Source organism: Cervus elaphus, chromosome 26, assembly GCF_910594005.1.
Source record: "Cervus elaphus chromosome 26, mCerEla1.1, whole genome shotgun sequence".
Classification (NCBI taxonomy): domain Eukaryota; kingdom Metazoa; phylum Chordata; class Mammalia; order Artiodactyla; family Cervidae; genus Cervus; species Cervus elaphus.
The window spans coordinates 20,045,417-20,061,536 of NC_057840.1; the positions used below are offsets into that span (position 1 = coordinate 20,045,417).

General features: G+C 35.4%; 1 protein-coding gene across 1 annotated transcript in view; it reads right to left on the reverse strand.

Annotated features, from left to right (window-relative positions):
• The window catches only part of HBS1L (HBS1 like translational GTPase), a 78,438-nt gene that overhangs the window by 19,366 nt on the left and 42,952 nt on the right, over window positions 1-16,120 (reverse strand). The window contains exons 5-9 of the mRNA XM_043887947.1: window positions 10,599-10,707; window positions 3,526-3,788; window positions 2,896-3,061; window positions 1,118-1,235; window positions 77-223 (exon numbers count right to left, since the gene is read on the reverse strand). Coding sequence (XP_043743882.1) covers window positions 77-223; window positions 1,118-1,235; window positions 2,896-3,061; window positions 3,526-3,788; window positions 10,599-10,707 — 803 coding nt within the window. The remainder of the gene's footprint in view (window positions 1-76; window positions 224-1,117; window positions 1,236-2,895; window positions 3,062-3,525; window positions 3,789-10,598; window positions 10,708-16,120) is intronic.

Below are 16,120 nucleotides of genomic sequence, written 5' to 3' on the forward strand. Positions count from 1 at the left end.
GAACATCATCTTAATCAGCATCTAAAATGAATACTCAAAACGCTTTTAAATACCTGATCCAAAAAAAAAAAAATACCTGATCCATTTTATTGACGGCAACTGCGAGTTGGGTCACTCCAAGAGAACGAACCAAGAGGCCATGCTCTCGTGTTTGTCCCCCAGTCTCAAATCCAGCTTCAAACTCTCCCCTGCTGGCATCTACAACTAAAACAGCTACATCTGCCTAAAAAACGAAAAAAAAAAAAAAAAACTAAGCTAGAAACAGTGTCACAGCATTTGAATTCAAAGGACAGACTACTGAAGTAATTGTGCAGCTCAGATTTTAAAGGAAGACTCTAACATGACATCAAACACAAGCAAATCAAAGGAGTCACACAGATGGATTAAAAACTTTAAAGAGAAGAAAGTACTAGCATGTGGTCAAAAAAATAATGACATAAAGAATAAAACCTTCCCATGTTTGATTACATAACAATTATGATAACTGGGCAAAGGAAGAAAAACATAAAATTAAAACCTAAGTAAACAGGGACAAATAATTGTGTTATGAACTCTCCATATTTTCTAATAATCATCTATTACAGAAGAAATCAGTGTTCCATATGTCTAATGCTATTTTCAATGTTTTAATTATTTAAAGTTATTATCTTTGAATTTTTTTTTCAGTACCCTTATTAAGAATCATGTACATTTAATTCCATTAAGACCACAGGGGGAAAACTCCCAAGGTTCCCTATTTCTGCATAAATAAGCTCTTTAAAAAGATACAGGACTCGAATACTAATATAAATGTAACAAAAAGGCTTATATTGAAATATTCACTCCAATTTATTAATAAATGAAATACAAAGTTATGCCTCATCAAGCCCCTACCATTATTTTTACTAAAGAAACTTGAGGCTTTTATACATTTACTACTTTGTAATAAATTACAATTCTAAGGTTTTATACAGTACCAATAAATAGACAATGAAAAATACAATATTTCTCTATTTTTTTCAAATTTTTTAAAAGGTTAGAACTTTAGTATTTCAAGTTATAATCCTAGAATTATAACCTCAGCATCAGGAAATTTTATTTACATTCACTGTACTTTGGTTAAGGAAATATCTGGTACCTGGGCTGCTCCTGTAATCATATTTGGAATGAAATCCTTATGGCCTGGAGCATCCATTAATGTAATAACTTTCGTTTTGGTCTCAAACTTTGTCATACCAACATCCATTGTTACCCCCCTTAAAGAAAACATAAAATGGTTAGAACAACTATAGAAATAATCAAGCTTTAGAGATTAAGTTACTTAATAATATAGGAAAAATAACAGTCTAAATTCTTAAGTTATAGTGAGAATTCTATTATACAATCTGTTATTTTGAATAATTAGGTTATCTGGAATTTCTGCTGGTATGGCTTCAAAACAAGGTTGTAGACACAACAAGAGCTTAATCAAAATGATTGATGTTTCCCATTTTCTTTTTTTTTTTTTCCCCAGTAAGAAGCAGTATAAATTGCGAAGGAAGAAAGAAATATAGGGACAACTCTGGAGTGGGAAACAAATACTGCACATGAGAAAAGATAAAAATGAAGAATGAGGTACTATCAAGAGGAACTTTTCCTTATCTTCTTACATTTATGTTTCAGTAATTATAGAAATAAACTTGTGAAACTTTCATTTGCAAGGTTGGTCAGCATGTTACACATTTATCAAACGAGACATAACAAAGGAGATGCACAATTTCTTAAAAATTGAGAGAGACAAAGAGAGACAAAGAGATTTTGCATCCCATGTAATCTTCTTGGAGTCCAACACAGTACTCTTCTTAGCCACAAAAACAGTCAGATTATAAGAAAGTCCAGGAGTGTCTAAAAAAGTAGCAAGTCTTTCTAAACTTGAGGAGTTTAGAAAGTGAAAACAAGCGGGCAATAAATTAGGTAATTATTCATTCTGGTTTGCCCTGAAAAATCCAGAATAAGGAATGAGCACTCTTTTACTAGCAGTATCCCAACAATTATGCTGGTAAATTACATGTTCATCTTAGCAGTAAAGTAACTGTGGGTCTTCTTCGTCACATTATTCTAGTTTAATCTGAAACCATGGGCCATTTAAGCTTGTAAAAACGATACTTAATTTTCTTTAATAATCTCCAAATAATTATCTGAGAATAGTGATGAACCAAGACTGAGCCTAAGCTCCTCCTTGGATCGCTTTGACCATATGCTTTGGACCTATCTTTACTCTGCATGTGTAACCAAAAAAATATGAAAATGTCACTCAGGCTACTACTAATTTCTGTTCAACACATGAGTCAACTTGTTTGTTGACTGTGTCTCATAAAAACATAGTAAAGAAAGTATAAAGATGAATTAAATCTTGTAATTGAATTTACTAGTCATTTTGATTTCAGACAAAAGATAGTATACTACAAAAAGTTACTTTTCCTTTATAAACTGATATTATAATAATTCTACATATATATATAGGATATATATATTTAACACTATATATACTAATTTTAAATTAAGAGTCTTTCTCATAATGTTAATTCAAAATCAAGACAATTTGACATATACTCAGGGAAGTGACAAGCAAAACTTCTCCCACAGAATAATTAACTAAGAGATTTTACTGCCTTTTTCTGTATGTGTTTTTCTTTCAGTTTTTTTATAAACATACTTTCAAACTATTTCCATAGAATTTAAAGGAGTAAAACATTGTATGTTGTAGTCTACTACAACCAAAACTGCAATAAAAATATTTCCCTGATAACTGAAAGTTTTCTAAAAAAGTATCTAAAATATTTCATGATTTGTTTCATGCACATTCAACACATATTACACAATCATTTAAAAAACTATATACAATTTCAGAATGAAAATTTTATATATAATGACTACCTTTCCCTTTCTTCACCAGTCTCGTCCAAGACCCATGCATATGCAAACGAAGCTTTGCCAGCCTTTTTAGACTCTTGTTCATACTTATGCATAGTTCTTTTGTTTACGTCACCCAGAAGATAAAGCAAATGTCCCATCAGAGTACTCTTCCCAGCATCAACATGACCTAAGGAAAATTGATTCAATTTAAAAATAGGTACATTTTCCAGATGTTGTTCACATTGAGGCATAGCATGAATTTGTAATTCAATAGTTTAGAGCAATAAACACCAATTTTTATCAAATAATAGTTTGCCAATAAGTTGTTTAAATGGAGGAAAAAGAGCATATCTCTTTAGAGGGGAGAAAGTTTTCTTGATTTCTGGAAATCAAAGTGATCAACAAGACATGCCATTTTCCAATATTCACAAAATGAAAAGGCCACAACCAAGTCTAATGACCTCTTTGGCAACTTGGCATTATTTCACCCCAAGTGACCTTGACAACTCAACATTACGGTACCATGCCCTCTTGCTTCATGTCTATTACACCCACACAGAAACTCAGAGTGGAGTGTATTCCCATGCTGCCACTAGACAGTTACTGGGCTGAAGCAGTTGACTGACAATCCAGAGGAACAAAAGGCATTACCAATGACCACTAGGTTGAGCAGCTGCTTTCCTCCTTGCCGCTTCTCCAGTTCCGCTTTGATATCTATTTGTTGCCTCAGCTTGCTAGACTTTTTCACTGGTGTTGGTGTTGAACTCTGCTCTTCTGATGCTTGAATGGTGTAGGATGGAAGAGCTGATTTAGAAGCACTCTCAAGTACATCAGAAGAAACAAGGTTGGTATCTTCACTAGAGTGTCCTTTTTGAGGTGTGTGGAAACTATGACCATTTTCTTCAGCAGTTACTCTACAGAAGGCAGAGACAGGAATAAAGAATATTTAAACCAGGTCTGGCGACCACCCTTGAAGAACTGCTGCTTTCCCAGAGGTGCTGGGATATTTCTTGGGAGTGTTAGCAGAGAAGCCAAGTAGTGAAGTCACATGCCGACACAGAGAATAATCCGAGATCAAGTCCTGAGCCTTTGGAGTGGGAGCACTGATTCCAAGACCCTAGACTACCAGAGAACTAACCCTAGGGAGTATCAAATAGTGAGAACTCACAAAAAGGAAACCACTTGAATACAAGACCCGGTATCACCCAACCACCAGTAGCACCTTGAAATCATTCCACCTACGATCAGGAACAAGACAAGGGTGTCCACTTTTGCCACTATATTCAACATAGTTCTGGAAGTACTAGCTATAGCAATCAGAGAAGAAAAAGAAATAAAAGGAATCCAGATTGAGAAAGAAGAAGTAAAGCTTTCACTGTTGGCAGATGACATGATACTGTACATGGAAAACCCTAAAGATAGTATCAGAAAATTACTAGAGCTAATCAGTGAATTTAGCAAAGCTGCAGGATACAAAATCAATACACAGAAATCACTTGCATGTCTATATACTAACAATGAAAACTCAGAAAGAGAAATTAAGGAATCAATCCCATTCATCACTGCAACAAAAAGAATTAAATATCTAGGAATAAACTTACCTAAGGAGACAAAAGAACTGTACACAGAAAATTATAAGACACTGATGAAAGAAATCAAAGGTGACATAAACAGATGGAGAGATATTCCATGTTCCTGGGTAGGAAGAATCAATATTGTGAAAATGACTATACTACCAAACGCAATCTACAGATTCAATGCGATCCCTATCAAATTACCAACGGCATTTTTTCACAGAACTAGAACTAAAAATTTCACAATTCATATGGAAATACAAAAGACCCCAAACAGCCAAAGCAGTCTTGAGAAAGAAGAATGGAGCTGGAGGAATCAACCTTCCTGACTTCAGATTATACACAAAGCTACAGTCATCAGGACAGTATGGTGCTGGCACAGAAACAGAAATACTGACCAATGAAACAAGACAGAAAACACAGAAATAAACCCAGGCACCTATGGGTACCTTATTTTTGACAAAGGAGGCAAGAGTATTAAATGGGGCAAAGACAGACTCTTCAATAAATGGTGCTGGGAAAACTGGACAAATACATGTAAAAGAATGAAATTAGAACACTTCCTAACACCATACACAAAGATAAACGCAATGGATGAAAAGACCTAAATGTAAGACCAGAAACTATAAAACTCTTAGAGGAAAACACAGGAAGAACACTCGATGACACAAATCAAAGTAAGATCCTCTCTGACCCACCTCCTAGAGTAACGGAAGTAAAAACAAAAGTAAATAAGTGGGACCTGATTAAACTTACAAGCACAGCAAAGGAAACTATAAGCAAGATGAAAAGACAACCCTCAGAATGGGAGAAAATTAATAGCAAATGAAACAACTGACAAAGGATTCATTTCCAAAATATACAAGTAGCTCATACAACTCAATGCCAAAAAAACAAACAATCCAATCAAAAAGTGGGGAAAAGACCTAAACAGACATTTCTCCAAAGAAGACATAAAGATGGCCAACAATCACATAAAAAGATGCTCAACATTGCTCATTATTAGAGAAATGCAAATCAAAACCACAATGAGATAACACTTCACACTGGTCAGAATGGCCATCATCAAAAAGCCTACAAACAATAAACGCTGGAGAGGGTGTGGAGAAAAGGGACTGCTCTTGCACTGGTGGGAATGTAAAGTGATACAGCCACTATGGAAGATGGTAGGGAGATTCCTTTAAAAACTAGGAATAAAACCACCATATGACCCAGCAATCCCACTCCTAGGCATATACCCTGAGAAAACCAGGGTTGAAAAAGACACATGTATCCCACTGTTCATTGCAGCACTATTTACAATAGTTAGAAGATGGAAGCAATCTAGATGTCTACTGACAGATGAATGGATAAAGAAGTTGTGGTACACAATGTAATATTACTCAGTCATAAAAAAGGAACACATTTCAGTCAGTTCTGATGAGGTGGATGAACCTAAAACCTGTTATACAAGTGAAGTGAGTCAGAAAGAAAGATAAATATATTCTAAAGCACATATATGGAATCTAGAAAAATGGTACTGAAGAATTTATTTACAGGGCAGCAATGGAGAAACAGACATAGAGAACAGACTTATGGACATGGGGAGGGGGGAGCAGATGGTGAGATGTATGTAAAGAGTAACATGGAAACTTACATTACCATATGTGAAATACAGAGCCAACGGGAATTTGCTGTATGGCTCAGGAAACTCAAACAGGGGCTGTTTCAACCTAGAGGGGTGGGATGGGGAGGGAGATTCAAAAGCGAGGGGATATATATATATGTATACCTATGACTGATTCATGTTGAGATTTGACAGAAAACAAAATTCTGTAAAGCAACTATCCTTCAATAAAAAAATAAATTAAAAAAAAAAGAATATTTAAACCAATTTGACTGACATCCTATAATGTCAGAAGGGCAGAGACATCTCTTTATATTCCTTACATCTGCAGACCAAAAAATAATCTCCGCTACGTGGCTAGAGTCTGTTAAGGTGGAAATGATAAGCAGTTAGACCCAAACCACACAAATACAGACTTAGAAGATTCAAGGAGAAAAACAGACTACTAAAAACTAAGATAAGAAGAAAATATCCCATAAAGTAACTGAAATTCAATGTCTAAGCCCATAGCTCAGTCATACAGTCCTATCAAAACAGGTGGCATAAAGGAGATATTTTGTAAAAATTGGTACCAAACGTGTTCCAGCAGATAAATTCGTATTAAAAAAAAAAAATAGCTTTATCAGTTTTTAATCCCTAACTCATTCCTTCAACAGCACAGAGACTCACAATCTTCTTTTGCTCAAACACTGTCCTTGAAGGAAGTATCTCTAAATGTCTACATTTTTATTACTTTTGGCAAAGGGGTTTTAATTCATTAATTCAATAAATACTTGATTCACTAAAAACTGTAACATACACTAGTCACTGATGCTGAGAAGAAAAGATATAGAAACAAAAAAGTTATCAATTGATCCCAAAAGTTTACAATCTAGTAAGGAACTCAGATATCAGATACGTAAAATAGAAATAAGACCACCTGGCTTATTTCCTCCTTGACAATGACAGTGCCTCCAAAAGTAAACACTGCTCTTACTGAGTTCTTCATTAGCTCCTTGACTGTCCTCCATGGAAATCATACCAGTGCTATCCTGTGGATAGCTATGAAAGATGTAATGTAATCAAACAGACTTATGAAGTGCTTTACCTTTCCTTCAATGACACAAATAAAGACTTAGGACAAAGAACAGGTTAAATTTCAAGTTATTAGAATGAAACCAATTAGACCCATCTTAATGTGGAGCTGGCAGAGAAGAATTACATATAGAAAGAAGTTCACAAAGATCACTTAAGGATTGTACTGTGATGGAGATGTGTACAAACAGCAAATCTCTTTTCTTCCTGCCCTGCATAACAAAAAGAGATTCACTGTTCTCTCTCTCAGTATTTTTTAAATGCCCAACACTGATTCTCATCCCATGCCTCAGGAAAGAATCACATTAGTTATATTTTCAACTTCATTAAAAGCCTCTTATCCACTCCTGTTTTATTTTGCTTTAGCAAATCTCCACTAACTTGAGCGGTCACTGCTTAGACAGATTAGCTTCACCTCGAACTACAGGGAAAAAATTTAAGTATGTGGAAACTGTTCCCACTCTTAAAAGAGTCCAACAAACCAAGCTAAGTAAATCAAATTTAAACTGAAATTTTCAAACATTTATTTGAATGTCCACAACTAGTTCTCTAAAACAAAAACATGACAACTCTGTATTTAGAGGAGTAAAGAAAAAAAAAAAAAACCCTACAAATTACTGTCAAAGTACTCAAGCAGAATAACTAGTCACAAACTCTGGTTCTGATCAGGCCTGGGAAAAATCACACTCTCTGGCTTCAAATCTTTCTGTTTTTAGTGAGACTTTTCTTCAAAGGAAAACTCATGGTAACTCCAACACAGAAAACAGACAGAAGCAGAACAGCTCTGATCTGACACAGTGGGCTGAGGGCTGAAGCTGGGCTCACCCACAAAGTAGGCAGCCCTCCTCAGGATAGGAAGAGCACCAGAAACGCGGTCTGTCTTGATTATCTCATTTACGGTTCAGCAACATGGAAGATTTGCTTTTCTCTAACTCTTACAACATTTCTTCAATTTTAGGAAAACTGCATTTTAATTCACTAACCCATGCAGTGTTACAGCAAAGCGCCAATGTAGCTAGAAAGCATTCTAGGTAAGTCTGTACTGAGTAAAAACTTCTGCATATTATAAAGTAAAAGTTACTGTATTAAGATTTTGAAAAATCTCTTAAGATGAGGTAAAGTAACTATTACGAGTTCAGAGCTATAATTACTGACTGAAAGAAAGAATGGAAGAATAAGCTTGTGAATATTTTTTAAGGTGCTTTAACACATAATTGTTTAACCTTATCTATTACTATAAAATGACTGATCTGCTTTTTTAAACCATCTTTCCAAAATTGAGAATATTTCCACATTTCGAGAGGCTTCATGTTTCTTTGTGAGTTCTTTAAATGATACTGAAAAGTTAATAATTTAGATTGAAGAGGTTAACCACAGAGTTATTTGTTCTCTACACAACGTTCTAATGATTTTTACTCACTGCATTTTCGAGAGAGGTATTTACTATCTTTACTAATAGTGAAGAAAAAGTTGGCTCTTTCACTTTATTCTAAGAAATGCATTACCCTTTTTTTTTAATAAGCAGTCACTGGGAATCACATTATATAGAAACCTATGATGCTGAAATCTTGACTCAAAAGTGTTTAATTATATTTCTCTGTGCTTTCTTGAGACTAAATAAAAACAACAGCCTAAGTATTATCCTTACTATAAATTTCCCAAAAAATCCTATAAAAGTATTTGATGTAAATATAGCTTGGTCCTTGAGCAATAGTTATGCATTTCTAAGTATTTTCCATCTGTACCTGTAGACCTTTCACATTCTGATGACTTCTCCTACAGAGCCACATCAAAATACTAGCTCACAGGTCTGCTTTTTACTATTTCCAGGTGTTTTTTTTTTTTTTTTAATGTATTTCCCCAAGGATTCTGATCAATAAATACTTAAACAACTATTCTATGAAAAGAAAATAGTGATTAATATTAATGGTCCCTGTCCTCATGAAGCATATAGTCTTATAAATTCTGAAAAGCTTGCATTATACTTGTAAAGCATAAAGGTAGTATTCTAAGAATTACTACTTGAATTGAGCATTTTTTCTTGATCATTGATTACTATATTAATAATTTCAATTAATAATAATTTAACAATAATTTTAATTAATTATTGAGTATTACTGTTATAAATACTTACAAACATAACTACGTATTTACTTCTGATATATAGTACCCCATGGGCTGTAATATATAAACAAATATACATAGACAAGTCTAGAATCAAGCCCATTTTCTCATTCTCTTTTCTTTGTACTAGGCTCATTTGCATGTTGCTTTCTAAGCCTCTAAAACCTTTTGCATAAGATTTTAAAATCCTTAGAACAAGGAACTGCATATTTTATTTATTTTTTCCTTGCTCAATGGAAATAATTCCATAATAGGATTAAATGGCACTCAAGACATGAGAATAAAAAGATATTTATGATTCCAACAACCCAAGCCTAATTCAGAGAGAAAAGACATACACTAAGCTTTTTGTTACTGAATCAGGATGCAAAATTATTTTAATGGGCTAAAGTTACTCAAACTAAAAATTAACTTTTTCATTCATCCATTCATTCAACTAACATATACTGAATGCCTACTATGTCCTAGATATAGAGTTCTTTCCCTTACTAAATTTGAGATCGGATGAATAAATCTGGCTTCTATAAAATAAAAAATAAAAATAAATAAAATGAACGAAATAATCATTAACATCTGTCCCAACAGACACTCATGGATATTTCTATTAATTTACATTAAGAAATACTGTAAAGGAGAAAAAAATGGCTGCTGAGGTTGTATTTCCTGAAATTGAAAAAAATATATATTGTTCATATCTGATAAGTGTTTCTTGTCTAACTGGTAGACAAAACATATATAATTAAAGTTATGACTCCGCTGTTATGTCTCAAGCAACCCACTTTCCTCATCTATAGAAACACTTGAGAGAATTCTAAAGATTGTGAAAAGAAAGAATAAATGAGTAATAGCTAAGTATGACTTATTATCATTTCTCATTAGATATCTGTGAGTCTAGGTATGCTTTATTTTATATTTTGTCTTTGTTATACTGATCCATTTTATTCAGTATCAAAGTCTAAAAGAGTTTAAAGGTAATAGCAAAATATTTAATTAATGATTGCATGATTCACCAGCTACATTTAATTCGCAAACACTGCTTGTTTATGCCATCTAGTGGCATAAGGACGCCCTACCTCGCAGTGCTTGATTTCACAAAATCATAGGCTTTTGACAGTAAAGAAGCTATACTTTATTTGTATGAGGAAATTGACAATGAGGTAGATTAACACACATAGATAAGTTTAGAATCAAGCCTAATTTCTCATCCCCTTTTCTTTGTATTATGCCATACTGAGGACCTATTGTACTTCAATGATTATATTATGCAAAATTGAAATAGATTCTTACAGTCTAACAAGGAGACAACACTAATTTCAAAAAAAAGGAGGAAGAGTTAAAAACCTTACCTGGGCACTTCAAATCCCATAGTTTGCTTCTTTCCAGATACAGTCATCTTAGTAACTTTTGGCACAATTTCAGATTCACTTTGAGATGACTGGGAATCTATTGATTTTCCTAATTAAAGAGTAAAATATAAAAAGCACATTAATTCAAGTTGATTCCTAGAAACATTATATTTTAAATACATATTATGACAATTTTCACAGAACCACATCTTTAAACATGTTTTTTTCTCTAAAAAAATTCAGTGAAATATTAAAATGCTGAAAGAAATTCTTCTGTCACCCTGTTCTGGGAAATCCCCTCCTGTCAGGACTCTTCTATGCTTAACCCTCCACCAACCACCAAATCTCTTCCTAATTCTGAACTGACTCTGAAGTTTCAATATTAAGAGGTCACAAGGTGGTTTCTGCACTGAGCCTCGTTCTGACATTATACCTAGACCCTCTCTCTCTCTCTCCTACCACGCCCTTTCACAACACTAAAATTGTTCAGTCAGTTAGCAGATGGTTAAACTATTTTTAATCATGATACCTACAAACTGATGAGCAAGTTGAGAGTCTGCTGAATTGTACTAGACACTGCATATATTTTACTTGGACATAATACTAGACTTAGTAAGATACTTCATTTGTTGTTCAGTCACTCAGTCGTGTCCCACTCTTTGCGACCCCATGGACTGCAGCACACAAGTATAGATACTTGATATCTATATAAAATACGGGCAAAGAGGTCAAAATTGAAAAATTAAGAACATGAAGGAAGATAAAATTATGAGCTAGGTCAAAGTAAGACTTTTATGCATTTGAACCTTTAAAAAATACACACACACACACACACATATATATATTTAATTCATGGAATTCTTTAGAATGAACTTTTATTATTTTCAGTAAGAGTACCATCAGGATTTTGTCCACATAAAACTATGGAAACTGCACTGCTGCACTGGTAAGTGTATATACAGAAATTATGTTTAAAAATTAGAAAAGGCAAATTAATGTATATAATTCATTCAAAACATTTGTTATCTGCCTACTGTATGCCAAGCATTATGCTGGAAATAAAATGTTGAACAAGAACAGACATAATCCTTGTACTGAGAAAGTCTAGTGGAGAATAGGTACTAACTGATCACAAAAATATAAGTAAAATTAAAACTGTCACTAGTGTTATAATCCATATATGATTTGGTGACAAGGGACATGAAAACAAGAGTTAAGATGCAAAACAAATGAATAGGAATAAACTGCAAAGAAGAGCATTTCAAACAGAGAGAGTGAAAGTGGAGGAGAGAGGGAGCAGAGTTAAATGAAGCTGAAGAAGGAGGCAATGGTCGGGCAATGCAGGACCTTTAAGTCACAGCAAAGAACCCAATGTTCGTTCTAACACAACTGGAAGCCCAGAAAATGATGTAAGAACATGAGGGGGAAGGGAACTAGAGGAAAAGATAAAATAAATGGTCACTCTCAAAGAAGAAGTCTGGGCTGGAGTATTTATTTGTGACTCATCGGCACATAATCAGTTGCTGAAGGCACTGACATAAGTGAGATCACGGCAGAGAACACTGAGGAAGAAAACAAGTGGTCTGAGGACAAAGCCTTGGAAGAAACGCAACCTTTAATCATTAAGACAGAGGACAGTAAGAAAGAGGACAAGGCCTGCAAAAAGGTGAGAGAGGAAGGCTGGGGGTGAATGGTGCCCAAAGCTAAGGGGATTTAGCATCACCAGAGTCTGAGGCTGCTGTTCAAGCAAGTGAGACGAACAAAATCATTCACCAGTGATGCGAGCCCTTTAGATAAAGGTCATTAGTAGAGTTAGCAAGAATCACTTGAGAGACATGAGGGGAGGAAATGTTAGAACGGGTTAAAAAGAAAATGAAGTTGAGAAAACAGAAGTAGCTGCAAGTGCATGTCCACTATCTCTTACACATGATTCCAAAGTCCAAAAGCTCTAAAAAAAAAAAATCAAGGTTTTTTTAACCTCATTTGGAAGTAAAACCTGACCTGAAGTGAAGCTTTTTGCAGCCCTTACTTCACTTAAAGTGAAAAGCCACACATTCCAGTGCAGAAATAACAATGTGATGATCATAGGGTGCTGCCCCAAATCCCATCAGGGATATCACACTACAGGTGTTAATGCTTTCTGAAATCCAAAAACTTCTGATTTCTGAGTCAAATCTGGTCCCAAGGGCTTAGATAAGCAATTGTGTAGATATACAGACCAATGACTCTTTAAAAAAAATCTGACTGGAAATGGGGGGAACGTGGTAGAATGGTAGCAAAAATGTTATATGGGATCATCTGGTGAAGAAAGTAAAATTGAGAAGGCCTGGTTCAAAATATCAGGAAGAAACAAGATCATGTCAGGTGTTTTAGAATTTCTGACAATGCAGAAAGGGATGGGCCATAAAGCACAGGTAGAAACTGAACTAAAATAGGAGAAAGGCACTTTTACTACAATAGAAACCAGACTGGTATGTTGAGAAGCTGCTATTGCTGCTGCTGCTAAGTCGTTTCAGTCGTGTCCGACTCTGTGCGACCCCTTAGACGGCAGCCCACCAGGCTCCGCTGTCCCTAGGATTCTCCAGGCAAGAATACTGGAGTGGGCTGCCATTGCCTTCTCCAGTGCATGAAAGTGAAAAGTGAAAGTGAAGTCGCTCAGTCGTGTCCGACGCTTCACGACCCCATGGACTGCAGCCCACCAGGCTCCTCTGCCCATGGGATTTTCCAGGCAAGAATACCCAATGGAGTGGGTTGCCATTGCCTTCATGTTGAGAAGCTAGAAGATGAAAACTCCTAATAGCTAGTTCCTATTTTCTCCATAACATAGCAACCAGTTAACTGGTGAAACTGAGGGTGACTGAAAAAAGTTAAAAGACTGGTGAAGCAAATGAGGCTTTCAATAATTTTTGCACAAGAAATGAGTTGAACACACACCAAAATAGGGGAACTGTTGGATAGTACTGACATTTACAGTATTTAAGATTGAGATTTGCCCATTTAAGATTTGCAATAATGAACGTGCAGTGGAATCAATCTGCCTGTCCATATGACTTTTTCTAGCAATGTTCAGTCATTCAGGAACAGGTACAGAGAAGATACTGACTGCATCATTCAGAGGTAGGTTTCTACTCAACAGATACAAAAAACGGGCAAAGAAATAAAGGTGGTTGAAGGTAACGGCAACAAAAAAGGGGAGTTATTGAAATTATAAATCACGAACTCTAAGCTGGATTAAACAAATGATAAAGGAAGAGTGCTGATGCACTGAAAGTTGGGGTCCAAAGGTCAAGAAAAGTCCATGACGTAAGAAATACAATGAAGTGGTTGTAGTCAGAATGGGACAAGTGATTTCATGATTTGAGGGGAGAGGAAGTTGAAGGGAGGGAATTCATCAGTGAATTGCTGATGAAAGGTGAAGGTCACTGGAAATGAGCTGGTCAAGGAATTGCCAAGTTCAGAGCACTGGACTTGTTTTCCCACATGAATGCACAAGCTATGATCATGAAGAGCTCACAGCACAGAAGAAAACTGTAAGTCAGCTGCCAAAGTCTTAGTGCTCAAGGAACAGTGATTGTGAGGTTGTTCAGGAAAGGACAGCAGTGAAGATGAACTAAAGGCTGGTTAGGGAAAAGACAGAGGCTTCAAAGGAGCCAAGATTTAAGTGGGAAAAGAGAGCGAAGGGATATGGTTGGAAATGGCAGAAAAGAAAATAAAGTTGACTTTCTAGACCTTGGAGTTTGAGAGGATATACACGAACTAAGCAAGGAAGTGGAAAAAACACTAAGAAAACAGGTTGAGAATTCTGAAGGGGTTTGATTTCCATGATAAAAGCAGTTTCAAAATTCTAGCAAATGTAGGAAGGGGTGAGTGAATGAAAAGGGAGGAGACTGAGAACATGATGAGGATGATGATGGGGGGGGAGGGTGGATGAGGGAGTGCTGTGTGTAGGTGGGGAGAACACCCTGACTGATACAGACGCATGGCAGGTTTTGGACTCTGTCAAAATAGAGGGAAAGGCTCAGCATAAAAATGTCTCAATCCAAGTAATACAAGGTTAATTCCCACTTCTCCTGCCTTTTATTCCCCCCCCATTATAAAATACTTATTAAGGTATACTTTAGGGAATATAGTGAATATAAAACTTAAGATAATTAAAGCTAATTTTAATACCTTCTATTTTGTGTGTAAAAAACCCCTTGACTCATTTATACATTTAGTACATTGAAATACTTTAATGGTGAGTTTCATAAAAATTAGTTGGGTCATAAAATGAAATAAAAGGTCTTTAAGCATAAAGAAAAGTCACAATATGAATTCATACTATTTCTGGCTGTGCTTAGTCACTCAGTTGTGTCCAACTCTTTGTGACCCCATGGACTGTAGCCCGCCAGACTCTTCTATCCATGGGGATTCTCCAGGTAAGAATACTTGAGTGGGTTGCCATGCCTTCCTCCGGGGGATCTTCCAAACCCAGGGATCAAACCCAGGTCTCCTGCATTGCACATAGATTCTTTACCATCTGAGCCACCAGGGCTGTTTCTGGGGATGCAGTAAATCTTTTTCATTTCTGGTGATTTCTATCTACAGGATATCACACCTCAAACCAAAGATGCAGTATTTCAAAAATTTGGTTATACAAATGAAAGCCTTATTTAGAAAAAAAAAAAAAGAATCTGAATATCAACCATTAAAGCAATGGTTCATAAATCTTCTTATTTCAGTCAGATACCCCTTTGAAAAAGCTATTGAGAATAATGGGACACTTTTGACAGAAAAATACACAGCACACAAAATTCTGCATGCTATTTCAGCAGGTTCAGTAATTCCAACCCTAGAACTCTCCCCTTGAGAGAGAACCTTGCTTCAGCCTATTTTGGAAATACACTAATTCAATTTGATGTTATCCGTAGTCAACAAAAGCATATGCTCAATACATTTTCTATTAAGCTGTTATTAATAGCAGTGTGATGTGGTTCCATTTATCCAACCACATTACACAGTTCCCTTCATAACTAGCATCAAACTGATGACAAGTAAAATCTACTGACACAGGTCAGAAATGAACTAATAACTAAAATAACCAGTCATGGATCAATAAGAGATACATATATCCATCACATAAAAATGTAAAATGTTTACTGTATTCCCTCATCTTCTCAAACCAACTAGAAATTCATTTTCTGTATAACAACCTCAAGAAATTGAGCATTACATTTTCAAGAAGTCCCAAAGTAATGGCAGTATGGAATGAGTCCTGGATGGAAAAAAGGAGCTTGGACTCCGTACTGCTCTACCACGAATTAAGTGTTGTCTACCTTACAGCTTAAAGTTTGTTTAATTTCACTAGCTTCAGTTTTCCCATCTACACAATGAAGTAAATTAAAAGGTTTCTAGTTCTGTGAATGCGTCTATCATTCCCAAACCATTAAGATATCCCTTAAATCAAACAGCCCCTTAGAAGGTAAAGAAAAATGTACCACTCCAAAGAAAAATTATCAAAGTCCTCCCCCAAGTCGTGTAAA